The 22,779-nt window shown below is 45.5% G+C and overlaps 1 protein-coding gene across 1 annotated transcript; it reads right to left on the bottom strand.

Moving 5' to 3' along the window:
• Positions 1-3,205: 3,205 nt before the first annotated feature.
• TBC1D20 (TBC1 domain family member 20) lies at positions 3,206-20,902 on the bottom strand. Its single transcript, XM_036826845.1, has 8 exons — positions 20,669-20,902; positions 13,845-14,030; positions 10,733-10,813; positions 8,147-8,333; positions 7,865-7,966; positions 6,784-6,925; positions 5,768-5,955; positions 3,206-5,505 (listed from the first exon to the last, which is right to left on the bottom strand). Exons 1-8 carry the CDS (start codon positions 20,736-20,738, stop codon positions 5,250-5,252), a joined length of 1,212 nt encoding a protein of 403 aa, XP_036682740.1. The 5' UTR covers positions 20,739-20,902; the 3' UTR covers positions 3,206-5,249.
• Positions 20,903-22,779: the final 1,877 nt, after the last annotated feature.

A 22,779-nucleotide genomic window follows, 5' to 3' on the forward strand; every position in this document is an offset into this window, starting at 1 on the left:
GTCTGGACTCCAGGTTCCAGGAGTTGGGGCATGTCACTGGGGCGGGGCAGAAAGGGCTTATTCTAGACCCTGGAAAGGCATTGCCACCCTGTCCTTGGGTGCCAAGGCTCAAAAGAGCTGACCCCGGCAGAGAGGTGAGAGAACGTGAGAGCCTTCCTGCTCTGCATTGGCTGATGAGGGGCACCCCTGCCCCGGGAGCAAGAAAGTCAGGCAGAGCCACTGACTGGAGGAAACGGCAAGCTGAGCAGCGCTGCGCTGCAGGAGAGCGCGGGGCCCAGATCAGGGCTAACCGCTTGCTCTCACCGGCTCCTCCCTCCTCCCTCTCCTGCCAGGGCCTGTCTTGGTGAACCTTAGGGGCCTGTAGGGGAGGAAAGCAGACCATTCTTTTGGTGCACAGGTACAAACCAGCAAGCCACAGGGGGTAAACAATCTAGCCAGTATTGTTTTAGAAATTTGAATTGGTTGCCAGTATTTTTAAATTGGAGATGCTACATTAAAATCTAGATGCCCAAGTTCTCTTGCAAAAGTCGAAGCTTGGTAATCCTGGCTCCTCATTTCCACATGGCAGGTCCAGAGTCACGTGATGCTCCTGATCCAGTTCACCACAGTCCTCGTCACCCCCAGCTCTCCTCACACGGCCTTTCCTGTGCCCTTGCACCATTCTTTCTCCAATGAGTACTAAGAAGTGTTAATGAAACATTTCTTTACCCATGGCTGTATCAAAACTGAGGCTGGCAGAGGAGGGGACCACATGGGCTGCGTGCGTCTTTCACTTGGCCCACTCCATCTACACCAAGGCGCGCATCGAGTTTATGTCTGCTGCAGCCAAATGGGGGGTCAGGAGGGCAAATGGAGGGGCACAGGGCTGTCCCGGGGTTCTAACCTTCAGCGCCATACTTCACATGCCAGTGGGTGAAGGATCTAAGATGGGCAGGTTCACAAGTGCTCCCTACTGCAGGGTCAAGTGGAGGTGCCTCCCCCTCCCAAGGGGTCACCCCAAACTGGGCCCCAGCACCAACTCTCCAGGGCGGACTTGAAACCAAACCCCACAGGCTCTGGACTCAGACCATCTACCTGAGGAAGCAGCCGGAGGTCCCAAATGTGCTTGTGTGACACAATCTTTCTCTCCAGGGATGGGGAAGGCAAGAGGAAGCACATTGCTCAGATAAAGAGCAGCTGCTAATGTGGGCAGGAAGTGGTGGATGGGCCCCACAGCCCGTGCCAGAGTAACACGTGTCTTCTAGTGTCTGGGGCTGCCATGAAAGCCACTCACTTAAAAAGCAGGAAGCTGGAGGCAAGCCCACAGCCTTGCCAGCTCACAAAAGATGCTTGGCAAATTCCAACCAAATCTAAGTCTGCAGAAAAGACAACTAGCAAGTAAAGGGCCTTTGTGAGGACAGGAGAAAAGGCAGCAGGGAGTCACCAGCAGCAAAAGGAAGAAAGCAAGCCAGGCTGAGCCTCAGGCCCCATCATCTTTTAGTTGGATTTGGCAAAAGCCTCTGGCCTATTCTTCCTTTCAGTCACTTAATCCAGGGATGAGCTCCCCGGGCCCAAGTGCAAGGCTGGCTTAAGGCATTTATTGATCCATTAATGTTCACTGAAATGGAATCAAAACACTTGCACAACTTCAGTTTGTAAAGCATTTTCACAAACATCAGTTCATTAAACCGTCTATGTGGGATGGGACTATCCCTATTTTACTGTCATTGACAGTGAGTTCTAGAGATGTAGTGACTTGAAGAAGCTCACACAGCCAGGAAGGAACACATTTGCCATCATGTCACCAGGAACTCTCTCCAAACCCAGTTTTGGTCATGGCCCATCCTCATCCCCCAAATTGCCTACAGAGACTCCCAACTCCCTTCCACAGAGCTCAAAGCTCTCCCTGGCCTGAGCCCCTTCCATTGACATTGCCCACTCCATCTTTCTACAAAACACCCACACTTGTTATTCAGCTATTATTTTTACACTAATTCCACCTCAGCCTTGAATGTTGTGCAGTATTTTCTGACACCACTTCTCTGATTTCCAACACCAACTGGGTGTCCAACAATTCAATTCAGTTCTGACACTAACTACCTGGAATTAGCATCTGATGCCACAAGTTAAAGGGCTCAGTCCCACAAGACTGTCCCACTTCAGATCCAACTGCAAATGGGGTGCCCGGACTACCCACACTTCTGCCTGGCCAACTACAAGTTCAGTGGTTTCTACAAAACCCTCTCAGTTTCAATAATTTGCTAGAAGTACTCACAGAACTCAAGAAAACATTTTCCGTACGTGTACTGATTTATTATAAAGGACACAACTCAGGAAGAGCCAAATAAAAAAGATGAATAGGGCAAGGAACGGGGGAAGAGGGTGCAGTGTTCCCAAGCCCTCTCGGGCCATGCCACCCTCCCAGCACTTTGATGTGTGCACCAACCCAGCAGCTCTCCTGAACTCTGAATCAAGAGTTTTTGCGGTGCTCAATGTCCAGCCTCCCCTCCCCTCCCAGGAGGTCAGTGGTGGGGCTCAAAGTTCTCACTCTCTAATCACTTGGTCTTTCCGGTGACCTGTGCCATCCTGAGGCTATCCAGGGGTCCCACCTTAACTCGCTTCATTAGAATAAACTCAGGTGGGATCAAAAGAAAATCATTATGAACAACAAAAGACACTCCTATCACTCAGAAAATTCTAAGGGTTTCAGGAGAAGTGGGGACAAAACCCAAATATTTATTTCACCACACATACCCTTCCTTCAGTTTTCCATTTATCAAAAGTCTCTTTACATTCAATCAACTATGAAACTGCCACTGAAAACAAATTACTCTTTCAATGCAGTTCTCTGGTGAGTTCCCAGGGGCAGGGCGGTGTCCTGGCCAGCCCTGTGTCCTCCACAAGTCAAATCAAAGGACAGCACGGGCAGCTGGCCTATGGTGGTGGGACACGGTTGGGAAGCCGAGTGATGCCTGCTCAGCCTTCAGCCCCCTTACGTCTCCCCTCTGGGCCAAGGAAACAATGAACCCAGGCAACGTAGATTCTTGCCTCAGGAAAAACAGAAACAGGACTGCAGGTACTGTTCAAGTTCTCCGGGCAAGTCAAGGCCAACCAGGAGTCCACAGATACAGCACATCTCCAGGTCAGGGGTGGAAGGGAGGGAGCATCAAGGCCAGATGTCTAAAGCTAAAGCCACTCCAACAAGGAAAGAATGACAGAAGAGATTAGTAACCACATATGGCTGTTTATTTCATACAGGGCTCTGTACAAAATATTTACACATATTCCTTACAGAATAGTAAACCACTTGAAGGTAAAAAGATGCTGCTTTCTTCTCATTGGCAGGGGATAATCCTGATGTCAGAAAAGCTATAAAACAAATGAACTTTCTCCTTCCTAGGCCACAACAAAAGTCAATGCCACCTGCTTCCTGGGATACAAAATTCCATGGCCTTGGGACCCTGATCACATGCACCTCCCTTCCTCTTCCCCATCAATTCCTTCAGTATTTACAGACAGGCCCAAGGGCCTGTGGCAGGAGGGGCCGATGCTGCCCATTTGGAAAGATGACAAGAGGACAAACTTGTTGTGGGAGAAGACTGGGAACTTCTCACATCATCTAGGTCCTGGAAGAATTTCCTTTGTCTTGATGAATCTACCACTTTCTAGACTAATCCATCCTCCACATCATGCTAACCCCAGGTGGGACTCCTGCTATGGAGAATGACCTGCCACTTTGAGCTGTTTTTGGTTGTGAAGTGCTTAGTGTAACTCAGTATAGACAGATGCCTCTCCTAACCACTCTGCACACCGTGGGCATATGGGGGGGATGTGGAGGTCTGGGTGTGGTGGGGTGGAGTGCTTCTGGCATGTTTACTTTAAGAAAACACCTGCCAAGAGAGAACAGTGCCTGCAACAGACCAGGAAAATAAAAGTACATGGCTGCTTCATACTACACACCCCAGTTCTTCAAAGCAGCAAAAGGCACTTTTTTTCAAGCCACAGTTAATCTAAAACAAACCTGGCTTCGCTTACAGGAAAAGCTGTACCAGAGGAAGTGAGTATCCATCTTGTTCTCTAAGACCTGGAGAGTCCTTAGGAAGCCTCGAGCTGGCTGTCCCAGGCTCCCACCACACGCTTCAGGATGCAGTTTGTCCCTTTCTGGGTGCTGACAAGTTCCCAGTGACATTTCCTACCAGGAAGGAGAGACCAGCAGTTGAGGAGGTAAGTCAAACCCAAAAAACAAAGCCAAGGTTGTGAGTGGATGCCTATTTGGGAGTAGAAGGGTGACGGGAGGACAACAGGAGGGAAGGAAGGGAAGCTGGAGAAGAAGCGGGCACTATGGAAGTGTGGGGCTGCTTACAAACAGCAACTCTGACTAAAGTGAAATGTTAAATAATTGAGTAGAAAGGAAACTTCAGGGTTTTAGAAGCTCATCCTTCTGACGAGAACGATTTTTTTTTTCCATGAAGGAACTATTACTTTAAAAGTGCGGGTACTTTACATGTTGGGTGTATGTAATTCTAAAAATAGTAGTAAAAGTGTCTTTTATATGCATCATCATGTGGCTTGTGGAAGAGAATAAGGAGGAAAAAAAAAAAAAGGCAGGCAAAAACCAGCCTATGTCTGCGCCCTAAAACGTAACATTCCTTCCTGTTTGACTGGAAATGCCCAAGTGATTTCTAGGTTGAAAATAGGGAGGATTTACCTAGTAACCTAGTTCACATGTGTCTCTTAGATTTCTGACCAGCTAATGGAGCTGTTCTTAAAAGGGGCCAATCTTGCTCCCAGGCTGGCCTTCTCTGCCCCTTCGCCTTCATTCCAAGGTCTGACTTCTTTAGCAGCAGCTCCGTCCTTCTTTGTCTGGCTGAAGCAGTCAGAATGGGAGGAGCTGCCAGGAGGGCATTCAGTGGTCCAGCTTACCACGAGCAGCCAAGATGCTCCCCAGTGACCAGGCCCAGCGGGTTCCAAAGGCAGCCGGGAGCTGCAGAAACCCACTTCCCTCAACACAAGAGGAGGCAGCAGAGAGCCCACTCAGAAGCCCACTGTGAGGGAGAAAGAGTTCTGTGCTCAGGACCCGAGTGCCCAGCGTCACGCACGCTCTGCTATTGGCCTCTGAAGCAAAGGCATCCACGGACGGGGGGAAGGGTGCAGGAATAGAAAACCCTTGACAGAAACCCTTTTAATAAAGGAAATTCCACCCCCTCCCAATCTGTCCATGGAAGGGTGAGACCTTGATGTCATGTAAGAGGAAGTGTCTTCTCAGGCATTTAGGGAAACAGCTGCAGCTGAAACTTTGGGGCCCACTCCAGGGCACTTTTCACCACAGCCAGAGCGGCTGCTCCAAGTGCCACCGTCAGTCCCATCACTGCCAGCTTCACAAAGCGGTTGGTCCTTGGTTTGGTCAGGACATCTTTTGTTCGCTCCTCAGGCCGCAGAAGTCCCCGAAACCGCTGCCGCAGTACCATGTCAGGCCTCTGCTGGGCTGATGCCAGCTCAAAGTCTTTGAAGGTAGAGGCTGCCGTTCTGCAGAGGAGAAGGAGACAGAACGGAATGGGATGAGAGAAGAAGGGAAAAAACTAGATTAAATAGGCTGAGGGCAGAGACAGCCATTGCTCAGAAAACTCTTCTTATAAAGACCATGAAGTCTCAAGTGGGGATTCCACTAGCATAAGCACAGGTCTCTGGAAACACCACTCACAGCCCCGTCCCCACCAGACACAGTCTTCCATCATTTCTGCTCACTAACGAACACCCCTGGTTCATCCGGTGCCGTGGCCCCACTCACTTCTCAGCTTGCTGTTGGGCAGCTGCCTCCCGAGCAAGTTCGGACGGGGGAAACTGAACAAAGAGGTCTCCTGCTCTACTGATCAGTGTCTCATAGGGCAGGTCTTGAGGGATCTGGGACAACAGGTGGTGGACTGAGGCCATGTCGCAGTCACAATCCAGGACTTCCTGCTCTCGATACAACACGATCTGTGGGGAGCAAGGCCTTGCATCAGAGACCAGAACATACAGGGCCTTGGCCACTTCATTTCATTCTCCTTAGAGGTGAATTTAAATTGGTACCAAACAGGGCTCACCCCAAAAGTTCAGCAAATTCTTGTATTCATCTAGGAAGTAATGATGTACATATCTGAGCACTTTTCCCACTGGGTAAACCCTTCCTGCTGAGGCAAACTTCCACCCCATGATGTGAAAGGCTGACCAATTAAATGAAGGAGGTTCTTTTAGGAGGAAGGAAAGAAGAAGGATTACTGGAGATTCCTAGCTCCAGCACAGAAGAAATGGTTCAAAACAGCAGAAAGAATGGTTTTGCTCCCTTTCAAGGACAATGAAGAGCGCTGTGAGTGCCCACCTCCACTCTCACGCCTGATGGTTCAGGCCCCTCTGATAACTGGGGCCCCTCAACCCCGACTAAAAGCCATCTCAGCTTTCTATCATAATGCCACACTTCTTCTTTACTTAAACCCGGAGTTGGGGTTGTACTAGCTCCAGGAGTTGTCAACAGAAACCCTGATAATTCACAATGCACATGAGCATTTTAAAGGTTCAAAAGAATCACGCAGTAAACAAATCTAACAACTCTGTTTAACTAGCATTTCCCAAACTTATTGTTACACAGAACATTTTTTTCTCCCATGACTCTCCCACTAACATTCCACAGAACAGTGTCCAGAGACGCCCGCCCGGGAAGTGCTGTCTTTTGCATCTTTCCATAATCACCAGGTTTCCCTTTAGGGAACATGATCAAGCTGGACTGGAGGATGCACACCAAGCTGCTGGCTCATGGTCTGTACCTACCACAGCTGCAAAGTAAATGGGCATCAGCGGGTGGCAGGCCAGGAAGAAGTCGTATAACCGCACGACGTGCCTGAAGTCAGACAGGACGTGCCCAAACCAGGTGATGAGCCAGCTGAGCGCAAAGATGGTCCCCACCTCGGCACTAGGAGCAAGGAAGTCCAGATGTTAGGTTCCCTGCTGAGTCATCCCTTCCCCCTCCCTGGGCCTTCTTTGTCCTCAGTGTTGTGTGAAGAAAGCGTTTGAGAAACACGCTTTCTGGAAATTTCAGCCGCCTACAAATTCAGCATCTTCTCCTCACAACACAGAAAGTCCTTACAATATACCCAACATCATGACACTAATACCACAGTAGGGTCCTGGTGGCCTTATCTCCCTGGGTGCTCTCCTAATGGCCAACAAACATCAACTACAGCAACAAGAATTAGCTGTTTTCAGAGAACTACACCACCATTTTCCTTCTGAGAAAGTCCATCCTTCGAGGGGGCACAGGCACATATTCTCAGGCTTGAAAACACAACTGTATTAATTTTACAGTTAACATGAGGTGACTGTAACACCTTAAGACACAGCCTTTTTTTTTCCTTTTTAAAGAGAGGCAGGCATTGGCCAAGGACACATTTCCAACTAAACAGAAGAGAAAAATCATACGAGAACTGCAAAGAAGTATTTCTTCTCCTTGGTATGTGGTGAATAAAACAACCCACAGATGGCCTTGTCTTTCTCGCCTCTGGATCCTATAGAACTCTGTACTTCTGTTGCAGCAATAACCTCAAAGTCTACCTTGGTGTACTTACCTTGTCCACCTCCCTCCACTAGATGTAAACTCCTCAAGGGCATGGGCTGTGACATCTCTTCTATCCCCCAAAAAGCACAGCACCCAAAAAGTGTGCCAAGACTGTGTACAGAACTGAATTATCCAGATGGCTGATAACTGGAAAGGACAACTCGGAAGAACTTAACACTAATCAACCTAAGATGATGATGCAATTGAGCTAGACTTGTGAAGAATAAACAAAGGCTAGGAGAAAGCTGAAGAGGGGTGTGTGTGTATGTACACACATATATGTAGACACATATATACCTCTGCATGAAGTCATGGAGGTCTGGATTCACCTGGTCAATGATGGGCATCAGATAGTTTAATATATGCTTGGTGTTGTCCATTGTTGGATCCATGAAATCCCTAGAAGGAGACAATTCAATGAGCTTGGTCAGACCAAATACTGGGATCAGGGTTTGGGGGCAGTAGGGTGGAGTGGGGTTCAAACCATTGAAAACACTGACTAGGAAATGGGCTGAGGAGTTATCCCCAGGGGGACTTGAGGAGTGATACCCATCCTCTTATGCTCCTTTGTGCTGGTACCTGAGGTGATGGGTAGACAATTTTTCTACCAGGGATGTTGCCAGCTTCTCGCCTACCACCAGCAAAAATGTGACCACGATGTCGTGGTAGCCCTGGTAGTAGTGCAGCTGAGGGTTGCGCTCCAAGATGAGGAGGATGATGTCGATCAGTTCTTCCTGGAGCCCTTCTCTCTGTTCTTCTGGCATGCCTGGGGAGAGGAGGGCAGGGGAGATGCACTTGAACATGGCAAGCAGCCTAGTAACACAGAGGTTAGGAAGATGGTCAGCAGTGGATTAGCAGAGAAAGTGTTTAATAAAAGAAAATTAATTACAACAATTTGGCAACACATCAAGATCCACACACTGTTGATACTGCCTGACATGTAGGAAAGAGCCACAGACTGGCTACCTTACAGTGGGGGAACCCAACCAACACCATCTTAAAACCCAAGTCACCACAGGTCATGCTGCCAGTAGTGTGACTAGTGGACAGCATGTGCCCCCTGACGTGCTGCAGGGGAAACTCAGCACCACTTCAGTGGAATTCCTATCAAGAGTTCATCATCTGAATCTTAGACGGAGGAAACACCACATAAACCCAAACTGAGGGAGATTTTATAAAATAACTGGCCTGTCATAAAATACAAAGGAACTATTCCAGAATAAAGGAAGCTAAAGAGATATGAAGACTGAATGGAAAATGCATGAATTTGTATCTCCTTTTCCTATAAAGAACATTATTGGAATAAATGGTGAAATCTGAATAAAATCTGTATTAGACAGCAGTAAATACTGTCAATGTGTTACTGATTTTAAGTGTGATTATGTAATAAGAACTGTGTTTTAAAAACATTAAAAAATATTCCTGAAATATTTAGGGATAAAGGGGCACCATGTGTGTAATTTATTCTTAATAGTTCAGAAAAAAATTTGCGTGTGTGTACCACAAAGGAGAGAGAGAAAGCAATACTACGGTAAACATAGTAAAAGGTTGACATATAAGAAAATCTGTGTAAAAGCCACCTGGGGAATTCCTTGTCCTATTTTTGCAACTTTTCTGTAGGTATGAAATTATATAAAAACAAAAAATGTAATAGATGCATGTTCCCCTCAGAAACAAACTAAATATCACAGGAAGTACTGATCTCCTTGATCCAAAGATGCAGCTGGAAACAGAAGAGACTGTCTCGGGAGATCTTTCAGCGCATGCACCTAGTTCTGGCAGTGGTCAGTGTGGCTCCGCAGCTCATCTGGCTTTTAGTATAAAAATGCCAACCCTTGGCCTCATGACCTGTTTTAGAAGAACGGCACACAGCACAGCTTTCCTACACCATTAGGTTTTCCAGTCAAAAACAGATCTTATGAGAGAAAACAGCTAATGCAAGAGCCCAGACTAAACTCAACAAAGGTTTTTAGGTGAGAGTGAAGCTCATCTCTTGCCCGTTTCTACCTACCCCTTCTCAAAAAGGCATACTCTAAAAGATAAAAAAGAACATGGAGTAAACCAACTACTATGGATAGGTAAAGTAATGAAAGTAGTGAGAGAAAAAAAGTATATCTTATTTGAACTTTCAGTATAAAAGAGGTCAGCTAAGCTCAGAAGAACGTGAATGTAAAAAAATATGAAACCACATGGAAAGTTCAGCCTACAAGAATAATATCATAGACTGATGTCACATAAATGGAAGAGGAATAAAGGGCTCAGAGGGAAAACAGGTTACCTAGGGAAAAATATGGAATGCATCTGTCGTATGTGGTCTCCTCAAGACCAGCAGGATAGGAAAAGGCGAATGGACCATAGGCACATGTGTTTATCAAAACCAAGACGGCAGGCTACTGGCTACAAAGGAATCACAAGAGCCTTTCCAGGAACCAAGGGTGCAAGCAGGAAAGAGGCCCTTTAACAGACAAAATCCAATGCCAGAGCATGGGTTCAGAAGAGTGAGAAAATGGGTTTAGAGGCTCTTGTTCCCTCTAGCAATTCTCCTCTCTTCGTGGACCTAAGGCGGAGTTGCCAAAGGAAGAGAAATAGATGAGGTTTGCTGGCCAGTTTCCTTCACTGTGAAAGTGGAGACAATGGTCATTCTTCTCATTATTCCTGGGAATGGGGAGACAATTTTAGGAACAGACTCTTTAAACATGTAGTGATTGGCCTTCCTTCCAGTCCAAGGGCCCCAATATATGTATATTCAAGATACCGCTATTTATAAATGAAGATATTAATAGTTCTTGTTATAGTGACCACTTCCAAACCAATCTGCTCTTTAAAGCCAGACTGATGGCTCTAGCAATCCCTATAAAGTCTCCTCTAAGGCTCTGAAGGGGGAAAAACCCTCTTCTCTCATTCACCACCTCTAGGCCAAAAGACATTATTTTAGGCTCAGGCCTTCACAGTGGGGTTCTGAACTGACTGAGACAGTGAAAGAATGACGCGGCAGATTGGGAGCACAATGGGTCCCTGAGGAGGTAGGGTCCTGCATGTGGTCACGCTCTGTGCTGGGATGGAAACTTCCTGGGACAAGCAAGCACCAACACAGGAAAGTAAGTGCAACTGGGACAGAAGCCACCCCACCACCCCCCACCCAGGAAGACCGAGGGCGTGTCTCACCAGGAGGGAACCGCCGTAAAGACCGCCTGACATCCAGGAGCACTTGTTGGTAGTCCTTGCTCATCTGTCGTAGGTCGTTCCCTATTGAAGGAAAAAGAACATGTTATTGCAAGAATGTCTGGGAAGCCACATCAGGAGCAAAACATCCTGGCATGACATAAAAGGCCTGAAAGACATACTCGGGCTTTTCTTGAAGGGGACATGACTCAAGATACAACATTTGGAGAGGAATTCTTGGTTTAGTTCCAATCACGCTGTTTCACGCAAGGCATGATGACCATAAGAGGAGGGAACACAGATTATCCAGGAGGCTGCAGAGTGCAAAGAGCCGCAGAGGAGAAGTCAGGAGGCCAGGAGCTGCATGCAGGCCGCTACTGTGTGTCACCGGGAATTGCTCTGAATTGCAAAGTCCACGTCTGTAAACTGGGAATTACTCCCTTCCATATGTACCTCTCAGATTACTGTAAGGATCAAATAAGATCATGAATGTGGAAACCACAGACCACTGGAAAAACTCTAACATCTGTAAAGTCTAGGGAACACTGAGCTGTTCAGAAAGGAGTATTAAGATAAACTCACATAAAAAAGAACCTAACCTCTCTTGACCCTGCAATTCTAAAACTAAGACACTGCAAACAGGAGCTAGTACTTGTGTTCAGTTGTTAAGCCCAACTGAAAGTAAGGAGGCAGTCTCTAGCTGTTATATATATAAAAGTGTACATTTTCTTCATAACCGAAATCAAAACTTACTAGAGGAGCCTGTATAATACTTCCGCATACACAGACTTCATCTTATAAAGATATGGGAAATTTGGAATCTCACAGAACACCATCTCAGGATTTAGAGTGTGAATATAGCAATGCCTTTTCCTTCCAACAAAAAGATCACTGCTCTGAGGCAGCCCGGTTCCAAAGATAATAACAAGGGGCAACTTAAATCATCTACTCAGGGACTTCCCTGGTGGTCCAATGTTAAAGAATCCGCCTTCCAGTGCAGGGGATGTGGGTTTGATCCCTGGTCGGGGAACTAAGGTCCCACATGCTGTGGGGCAACCAAGCCCACGCGCCACAACTACTGAGCCCGTGTGCCTCAACTAGGGAGCCCGAGTGCCGCAAACTACAGAGCCCTCGCCCTCTGGAGCCCACGTGCCACAACTAGAGTGAGAAAACCTGCATGCCACAACTAGAGGGAAGGCTGCACGCTGAAACAGAGCCTGTGTGATGCAATGAAGAAGAAACCAGCGCTGCAACAAAAGATCCTGTGTGCCGCAACTAAGACCCAATGCAGCCATAAATTAATTAATTAATTTAAAAAAAAACATAAAATAAATAGGTATACTAAAAAATAAAACAAACAAACAAAAAAACCATCTACTCGGCTGTACCACAACACTGTGAACTTTTTATCAGCAGAGGCTGTTTTAATCAACTCTAGTACCTGGCACACATTAGGAGCACAATTAGTACTTGCCAAATGAATGAAAGAATCCCCAGCACCTGGACTTTTGCCAAACACAGCAGGAAAGCAATAAATTTTTGTGGAGTGAATAAATGACAAAGTGGATTCACTGTTTTGCTGTACTTTCTTTTGTATTTTGCACTGTATTCTAAGGCAATTTTTTTTTTTTTTTACTACACGGGCCTTGCAAATAAGTACAGTTGCCCCTTGGTATTCGAGGCGGATTGGTTCCAGGACCCCCAAGGATACCGAAATCCACAGATGCTCAAGTCCCATGTATTAAGTGGTGTAACATTTGCATATAACCCATGCACATCCTCCCATATACTTTTTAATTTATTTTTTTATTATTTTTTTTTATTGGGGTATAGTTGTTTTACAACTCCTGTATATTTTAAATCACCTCTAGATTACTTATAAAACCTAATACAGGACTTCCCTGGTGGCACAGTGGTTAAGAATCCGCCTGCCAATGCAGGGGACATGGGTTTGATCCCTGGTCCAGGAAGATCCCACATGCCATGGAGCAACTAAGCCCGTGTGCCACAACTACTGAGCCTGGGCTCTAGAGCCCGCGAGCCACAACTACTGAGCCCATGCGCCACAACTACTGAAGCCCACGCGCCTACAGCCCATTCTCCACAACAAGAGAAGCCACTGCAATGAGAAGCACGCACACCACAGCAAAGAGTAGTCCCTGCTAGCAGCAACTAGAGGAAGCCCATGCGCAGCAACGAAGACCCAACGTGGCCAAAAATAAATAAATAAAGTATAAATTTTTTAAAAAAACCTAATACAATGTAAATGCTATGTAAATAGTTGGAGAGCACAGCAAATTCAAGTTTTGCTTTTGGAAATTTCTGGAGGTTTTTTTTTCCAGAATATATTTGATCCATGGTTGGTTGAATCCTTGGAGGGGCCAACTGTAACAGTTTTTCATAGAATTACAGAATTTTAGAATTCAAAATGGTCTTAGTATTTCCTCATAAAAAGTTTTTTGTTTTTATAAGGACCGTAGAGGTATTATCTCTTCCCACAGCCCCATGTTTCTCAGAATGCAGTCCATGTGCATCAGAATTAGGTGGGATTCTTGTTAAAATACATATTCCTACAACCCACTTCTAAGTGAGTGTAAACTGGAATATACATTTTTGTTTGTTTGTTTCTTGGCCATGCCGTGCGGCTTGTGGGATCTTAGTTCTCTGACCAGGGATCGAACCCGGGCCCTCGGCGGTGAAAGCATGGAGTCCTAACCACTGGACCACCAGGGAATACCCAGAATATACTTTTTTTAAAAAAAATAATTAATTAATTAATTTATTTTTGGCTGTGTTGGGTCTTCATTTCTGTGCGAGGGCTTTCTCCAGTTGCGGCAAGCGGGGGCCACTCTTCATCGCGGTGCGCGGGCCTCTCACTATCGCGGCCTCTCTTGTTGCGGAGCACAGGCTCCAGACGCGCAGGCTCAGTAGTTGTCGCTCACGGGCCTAGCTGCTCCGCGGCATGTGGGATCTTCCCAGACCAGGGCTCGAACCCGTGTCCCCTGCATTGGCAGGCGGATTCTCAACCACTGCGCCACCAGGGAAGCCCGACCCTGGCATTCTTTTTCCCTGCCTCCCAGACAAGTTCCGCTTCACAGCACCTCCCCCTAATTACCTGATATAGGAGATGGGTCATTGGTGTTGACATTGAGGAGCTTGGGCCACACTTTCTGCCTGATCTCATCAGTCAGGAGCCCTCCTTCACTGATAGCCATACGTCTAAGGGCAGCCACATCAGTGGGATCACTGTTCAGAGCCTGGTAGATCTCTGCCACTTTCTTTTTCCTTTTGGCATTAAAGTCTGCAAAACAGAAGGGAAAAGGGCATTAGGCACATATTCAGCATTTGTACATTTTCTCTTCAGGGCTCAATCTCCTTACTTAGTTTGAGGTAAGGTAGGTATATTTAAAGTCAATCTACCGATATTTCACTAGCACATAGTGTGCAAAACACTAAGGAGATATGCCATATAAGTAACACAAAAGGACTTACAATTATAATAAATGCTCAGTACATTCAGATATATCTAACGGTTTTTCCTAATGGAATGATTGTGCTTTCTTAATGCTAAACTTTACAGAGCACACATATCTCTCTCTCTTTTTAAAATAAATTTATTTATTTATTTTTGGCTGCATTGGATCTTCGTTGCTCCCCACGGGCTTTCTCTAGTTGTGGAGAACGGGGGCTACTCTTCGTTGCGGTGTGTGGGCTTCTCATTGCAGTGGCTTCTCTTGTTGCAGAGAATGGGCTCTGGCGCTTGGGCTTCAGTAGTTGTGGCACATGGGCTCAGTAGTTGTGGCGCACGGGCTTAGTTGCTCCACAGCATGTGGGATCTTCCCAGACCAGGGCTCGAACTCATGTCCCCTGCACTGGCAGGCGGATTCTTAACCACTGCACCACCAGGGAAGTCCTCAATATTACTTTTTTAAAAAAAACCACACGTGGAAAAAGTCTCTGGTTACACACTAATACAACTGGTAAAACATCAGCATCACATGGAGATATTTTCAAAAGTAGAATGTCAAAGGGTATACTTGGGCCTCCAGTGTGGCTAGTGGTAAGAGAGGCATGATACTGCATACAAAGCAACGGTTTCTCAAGAACCATATTAACTACTGATGATCAGGAAGTACTGTTTTAAGCATCTTATATCCTTATGTGGTAGTCTCTTATTTATACACAGGCATTTTGCTGTGTTTAAATTACTTTTTTAGGAGACTGGTTGAGAGTCTGTGGTTAATGTGCATATTATAATTTTTCTATTTAAAATAATGGGGTAATAATAGGCTGTCAGAGTTTTCACGCAGAATGGCTGATTTTAGGAACAACAAACACAAGAAAAGTTAAACTAGACAACACCAAAGAGGTGTCACAAAGCAGTGCACTATAATTGCCCAAAAAAGGTATGTGCAGACACCAAGAGTTCAGACAGCTGTGGGTCAGGCTAATCTGAGAAGGCATTACTGAAGAGTGCAATTTAAAAAGAAAGGGGAGGATTCTGAGAGGCTGGGAGGAGAGCAGAAGAAAGGCGTGGAGACAGAAACAGAGGCCCTTTCATTTAACAGTAAATGAACTGATTAAAAAATATTCATGGGGACTTCCCTGGTGGTCCAGTGGGTAAGGCTCCATGCTCCCAATGCAGGGGGGTGGGGTTCAATGCCTGGTCGGGGAACTAGATCCTGCATGCATGCTGCAACTAAGAGTCCTCATGCCACAACTAAGAAGCCCGCATGCTACAACTAAAAGAGCCCGCATGCCTCAACTAAAGATCCCGCATGCTGCAATGAAGATCCTGTGTGCTGCAACTAAGACCTGGAGCAGCCTAAACAAATAAAAAAATATTAAAAAAAAAATAATAATAATAAATATTTATGTAGCATATACTAGGTGCAGGGCACTGGAGTTAATGTAAAGTGGAAGATAACACTGGAAGGTAGGTTAGGCTTTAGAGAGGAATAACAGTGGAAGTAGGTTAGGCTTTAGAAGGGACTAACATCAGAAGGTAGATGTCTGTTTTAGAACAGACACTAAGCAGCTTTCCTCAGTACTGTTCTATTCTGAGGCAACAGTCTACAACTTGTTTCCATGATAAAGCTGCACATTATTAACGCAAATGAAAGTTGGTACTAATGGCCCTGGTTACCTATCTATGAGAACCGTGACATAAACCATATAAACAGAGGCACCAACTGGTTTGGAGTTAACATGCAATTGGAGGTGCAGACAGGACCAGGTGCTTTTTCACCCCGGTAAACCTGTTCTCCTGGCTAGACTGTTGTTTTCCTTGGTGACCTAGTAGGGGACCATCTGTTCCAGTTTGTCTGAGAGATTTCTGGTTTACACCTATAGTCCTGGCATAACTGTTCATAGCAAACCCCTCCTCCCATCTGCACTCTCAAAAATGTCCCAGGTTGGATGCTAAATTAAATGGTTACTCTACCTAGAAATCATGAAAAATCAAGTCCCAATTTCCTGTCAGCACAGCACCTAACTAGTCAAATGTTTATTTACAAAGTGCTTACCATCCATCCATCTGTCCATTGATCTATCCATTCACTTATCAGTCGATCATTTAATGAGCAACTACTTGTAGTAAGCACCATACTGGGATAAAAACATGAATATGACTCTCTCCCAGCCCTTGAGAGGCTCACAGTAGGGAGTGACATAATTATTATACATGATATAATAGAACCATGAAGAATCATGAAAACCCAGAGGAAAGAATAACTACTTCTGAGGCAATCAGGAAAGACTTCACCAAGAATATATTGTGGTACCTCCTTAAAGAAAAGTTTGCACATGCGAAGAGTGCGCTGAAGGGAGAGCATTCCAGAGAGTACGTGCAAAGACCCTGTCACATGAAAGAAACATCATGCCCTGAAAACAGAAAAATTCCAAGAGGCTAAAGTGTTAGGTAAAGGAAGAGAGGCTGGAAGGACTGCAGTAAATGTAGCTAATAGAAGAGTCTGGACTGGATTTATCCTCAACTGAAGGGGAAGACAGGGAGGGATTTTACTTTGGGTCAAAGGGCCATCCTTTGGAAGAGAAGGCTGTATGTTTCCAAAGAGGGATCACTGAGACACAGAAAACAGAAAAGACTTTATATAACAACATAGGCTGAGACAAAATATGAGCAGGAATTGAATTAATTTCCAACAAAGAAAAAAATCAGATATTAAAAAAATTTTTTAACTTAGAGTGTTCTTGTACTTTCTACACATCATAAATTAAGAACACTTAAATGGTAATACTAAATATTTACTGAGGTAGCTGACATTTAGAAACCTTGTTAACCTGTTTTCTAAGAGTATGGAAAATTTTCGTCAATTTTTTAAGACATATATCCACCCTATCCCTCTTTCCACTTAAGCTATTCAGCAATCTGGGGGAAAAGGAAAACCACTGTTTATATCTTGGAGGAAATAAAACTGTTTGCAATCAGCTGGATTTCCAGTAGGTTTTGGTAAATAATATGCCAAAATTTTAACTAATTCTGAACCCAAACCACAGCTCCAATACTTATTTCTCTAAAAACTCTGTTTGGATTCTACTTAAATCCTGCATTTCAAAATTTACTACTATTATCTTGATTCTGATGCTCTGTGGGAACTCAACACATACAAGCGGAATAGAACGAATAATTTAGCTTAGCTATATTGTTCCTCTGGAAAAACTGGCCTATACTAAATGGCATTATTTTCCCCATATTACCGTTAAGAATATCCACACCAGAGAACTCTACATAGATTTGTAGGCACTTTGACCTTTTTCTAAAGCTACTGGTGATTCCCAGAGTAGAATGCTGCTCAATTGTGGATTTTAGTGGCTGTCTGTTCAGACCCCAATATCGCCTTTCTCAATCCCATATTCTAGCAATTAAATGTTAGTGGCAGATGAAGAAGGCACTCCTACGTGTGCCACACCCACAGACAAATATTTCATTGCACCTAACGTACATACAGGCTTTGACTGTGACATAAAAAGGGAGGAGAAAACAGCAAACTCAAGTGAGCTCGAGATGTATAAATTACATAGTGATGAGTTCAACTGCTAGACTACACAATGAGGGAGAAGAGGTTCTGCAGAGTCTCAAATGAACAACTAATTTACACGTCATATCCTCTTCACCTCAGAAAGAGGAAAGTCAGAGTTATTCTTGGGATGTTTGGAAAAAGGTTAAAATTAATGTCTATCTATTTTAAGATAAATTTTACATACGGATTTTGGGGTAGGACACATTTCTGGACTGGAGAATGCGATATTTGGGCTTGGGATAAAAGCCCACATTTTCAAATCCCCTTGAATCCTTTCTTCTCCAATTTGTAAATTGCTCCACTTATAAGGGAGATGTATTATATATTCCAAAGCTGATATGTTCCGAATTTCTTTATAATAAAGGTCTTGGCTTTCATAACCATGACAGAATGAAATGACTATTCTAGAGCTGGCTGCAAAATGTAAGACACTGCTATAAATAAATCCCTGCTGCCTGAAAAGTAATTCATTCAACAAAGGAAAAAGTAATGACATTGATACTACTTGGCCTGCTCTCCATTAAAATGATCATTTAAATAAGAAGCACTGAAACAGTAGTTCTTAACAACTCAGATAAAGATGGCTGAGTCTGTTATTGTCTCAAACTCAGGTAGAGATTTCTGCTTCCTTAGAGCAACAGGTTATCTTCAAAAGCATCTGGCTTGGGGAACTTAATACACAGGAAAGGACAATGGCTAAAAATGAGCACTAGCTATGCTTCCTCTAAAAGTTTTTCCAGATCAGCAAAATACATATCAGTGACTTAGATCAGGTAAATGATCTACACGCTTAATAAATGAATCTTATGTGCAAGAATAAAATTCCATAATGATTATTTGGTTTAAGCTTGCATGTCAAGAAAGCTTTACAGACTTTAAACAGAAGTTGAACTTAAATAGGCAGTGCTAGCCTTAATCAAAACAATTAAAGAGCAAGTCAGAGGGCTTCCCTGGTGGCGCAGTGGTTGAGAATCTGCCTGCCAATGCAGGGGACACGGGTTCGAGCCCTGGTCTGGGAAGATCCCACATGCCGCGGAGCAACTAGGCCCGTGAGCCACAACTACTGAGCCTGCGCGTCTGGAGCCTGTGCCCCGCAACAAGAGAGGCCGCGATAGTGAGAGGCCCGCGCACCGCGATGAAGAGTGGCCCCCGCTTGCTGCAACTAGAGAAAGCCCTCGCACAGAAACGAAGACCCAACACAGCCAAAAATAAATAAATAAATAAATAAATAATTTAAAAAAAAAAAAAAAAAGAGCAAGTCAGAAAGAGATCATCCCAGACAGACACCCCCTGCTCCACCCCTTGAACTCCTGATGTTGACATTGGAAATTAACTTAAAAATTTATGCTTGAAAAAAAAATTTATGCCTTAACTTCATATCTGTACCAGAGAAATACAGTGGGAGAGGAAAACCTTACCTTATTCTGAGTAAGGTTCCTATTAAAAACAAAATAAAAGAAACTCTGTTTTTGGAGGTACTAATTAGTTGCAACAAACAGTACCCAAATTAGCAGAGATTCATTAACTACCTGAAAAATAAAGACAAGCACATATGAAGAAAGACTACCCCCAAAATGGAGAATATTCTAGAGAGTAAACCAATCTAATCATAACCTCTACGAAAGAGAGTTAATAGTATTAGTAACTTTGTCAATTCCCCTATATGATTAAAAACAAAACAAAAACAAAAACAAAAACACAAACAAACCCCTCTCATCTCTAAATTCCTCCCACTTATCCAAAGAAGCAAAATCAAGGAAACAAGGATAAAGTCTCGCAACCTAGGCACAGCTGCACTACATCAGGTCACAAGACCCATACCACTTGAGGCAATGACTATTATGCCATGAGGACAGATGTTATACAAACACCAGCAAAGGGTTACAAGGCCAAAGGGCCTAGAGGAGTAATACTAGGAATGAGCTCCATTTCCATGCAGCATTAGAATAGGAGAAAAGGGCAATAACAAAATGAACCCAGAGAAACAAAATGCGAATAACCGGGTGCTGCATCAAAACGTGGGTTGAATATGTGGTTGGTTCTATTATGGGCACCACCCACCAGAGGATGGAAAAGTGGGAAAGTTACCTTAGTTTTCTCCATTTATTAACTGTATGTAAAACATATTTGAAAACATAGCGCACAACGAAACCATGATTTCATGGAAATTAGTATAAGACAGTATAAAAAAATAGAGAGACTCGCTTTTTTCAAAATTAAACATTAAAATAGGTGGCACAGGATGAGACAGAGTAGATTGGTGGTTGCCAGGAGCTGTGGAGAATGGGGCCTGGGGAATGATGGCCTTTCTTTTTGGCATTAGAAATGCTCTGGAATTAAGACAGTGCGATGGTTGCCCCACCTTGTAAAAATGTACTAAGAACCACTGAACTGTACACTTTAAAGGGTGAATTTCGTGGTAATTAAAAGAAATACGTGGTCCACGGACACCGCGTCACTCCAGACTGCGACCGATGAATGAAGTTTGGGAAACCGGCCTGACCACTAGGGAGGCGGCCCCCGGAGCCTGCGGACGTGGCCGGACAGTCTCGGTCGGGGGCAAGGCTTGGCCTCGGTTCTCAGGGAGACCCAATTCTCCTCTCCAGATGCGACGAGGTGGGACGCGGGGCCCCCGCCCGCCCCGTCCTTCCCACTGGGGGCGCGGGTCTGCAGCCAGGGTTCCTCCGGTCCTCTCAGCATCCGCTGACCCCCAATTCCAGGCTCTCTTCCACTTCAGACGTGACCCGGGTCTTCAGCCTTTTCCTCTCTCGCACCCCGCGCGGTCGCCCCGGGTTCCCCGGCCCCCTCCTCCGGCAGCTGTCCCCTGACCCTCGGGCCGCCCCTGTCCCTCATGCCGTCCTCGCAGGCCGCTCCACGGCGCCCCGGCCGGCTTCCGTACCTGCCTTCCCCGCGCCGCCGTCCCAGCGGCTGGAGGTGGGACCGTCACCCTGCGCACTCCGGACGGCCATGTCCCGGGGGCCCGGGCCCGGGCCCGAGCCCCGGCTGGCGGCGGAGCCGACAGAAGACGAGGCAGCGGCCGCGGGATCCAGCACCGGCTCCGCAGGGTAAGCTCGGCTTGGTCAGCCCGCAGCGCGCAGGCGTCCCCGCGCGGGCCCCGCCCCGTGCCAGCACGTGACCCCGCTACGCCGGGCGGGCGGCGGCGGGGGCAGCCGGCGGTCACCCGGGCCCGCGCGCAGGCGCCCTAAGCGGCGAGAGGAAGAGCGCGGGGAGCGCGCCCGGAGTTAGTTGCAACTGAATTTGCAGAGCGTGGCACTCTTGAAGAAATGTGTTCAGGAGCAGATTTTATCATTTCTTTTGTTTCTCTTATCTGTAAAATGATACTGATGATAATAAAAGTACTGAACTCACAAGAGTTATTGGGAAAGTGCTTAGAACACTACCAAGCATATAGTAACTACTCCACAATTGTTCACTCTGTTTTTGCTTACCAAGAATTTTACCTGCTGTCTCACCTCCCCACAGGTACTCCTGTCATCGTACTTGGTGACTTCAGGGTTTAGCAGAACCATCGCCTACAGTTATGCAGATTGTGCACTGCACAATGCCAAAGGCGCCGTTCACATAGAAGGTTATGTGAGCAGTATTCCCTTTGAGTTGTACAAAACTGGCCATTCATCCAAAATGAGCATCTGTCTTATCAGGTCGTTGACCGCCTCGTCTCCAATGACAGTCCTTTCTCTTCAATAGGCCACTCATTCCCTTGGTCACACCCCTATCGTTGTGGCCAGAAACTGCCCCACCTCTTAAATCTCCAATGCTAGGCACCCCTCACTGAAACTCCCATGATTCTGGTTGCTGGATGACCCCTACCATGACAATTCTTTATTCTGAGGCGTCTAGCACATGGAACCCATTACTACTGGCGCGTCTTGGTTTCATTCAGGTTCCATGGTCCACCATCACATTTTAAGTCCTCTTTTATGTCCTCTGGGTAGCATTCATGAGCAGAAATGAAGTTCATTTGATTTTTAAAACTAATACTCAATGTATTAAATTTAGAAATCCCCAAACCTTGTTTTTCCTTCAACTGACAAATTTTACAATTCCATTCATAAATCTAGTAAATTTTAACAATCACTTTGGTACTGTAACTGAGCAGGACCCTATGGGGCCTTCCCAGGACAGACTCCCCCCCCCGCCCCCAACCCACCAACCATGTCCTCTGCCTGCCCCTTGTCTGTAGAAAAACTTTAGCCTCCTAGGCCTTCCTCAAGTTCCAAAAAATAAATTTAATCTGAGAAGTGAGAAAAACAGACAAAGGAAAACAGTCAAACGAGACAAAATAATAGTTCAGTCATTGAACAAAGGCCCTTTAGTTCCTTCTCAAGGGCTGTAGATAATATTCTGAGCCATATCCTTTGAGTTGTTTTGCAGCTACTGAAACCCCCACCAGGTGGAAGAAGTTAACTGTATGCTGTCCATAGCCCAGTTGGAACTAAAAGGTTGATGATGTTGACTCCCGATCATCTCACCACCAACCAATCAGAAGAATGTCCACAAGCTGATCAAGCACTGCACAACCCCCCTCCCTCACCCTGTCTTTAAAAACCTTTCCCTGAAACCCATCAGGGAATTTGTCTTTTAAGCACCAGCTGCCTGGATTCCTTGCTTGGTGCCCTGCAATAAATGCTGCTGCACTTTCTTTCACCACAACTTGGTGTCAGTAGATTGGCTTTACTGTGCATGGGCAAGCAGACCCAAGTTTGGGTTGGTAACAGTACCATTAATAAACTTAGTCAGTTAAGTTCCTTTGAACATTTGTAGTCAATTGATGTAGGTCAGTTGATGTAGGGAAGAGCATTCTAGTCTGAGAAAATAGCACAGGCACCATCTTGAAGCTAACAGAAAGCAAATCATAGTCTAGAAACTACAAGTGGTTTAGTGTTCTTACAGCACGGCATGAAAGACAAAGTGAACTTTGACACTAGTGAGGGCAGAGAAGTGTGCAGGGACAAGTTAGACAGAACCTCTTAAACCATATTCAAAGAG

Source organism: Balaenoptera musculus, chromosome 15 (assembly GCF_009873245.2).
Source record: "Balaenoptera musculus isolate JJ_BM4_2016_0621 chromosome 15, mBalMus1.pri.v3, whole genome shotgun sequence".
Classification (NCBI taxonomy): Eukaryota; Metazoa; Chordata; class Mammalia; order Artiodactyla; family Balaenopteridae; genus Balaenoptera; species Balaenoptera musculus.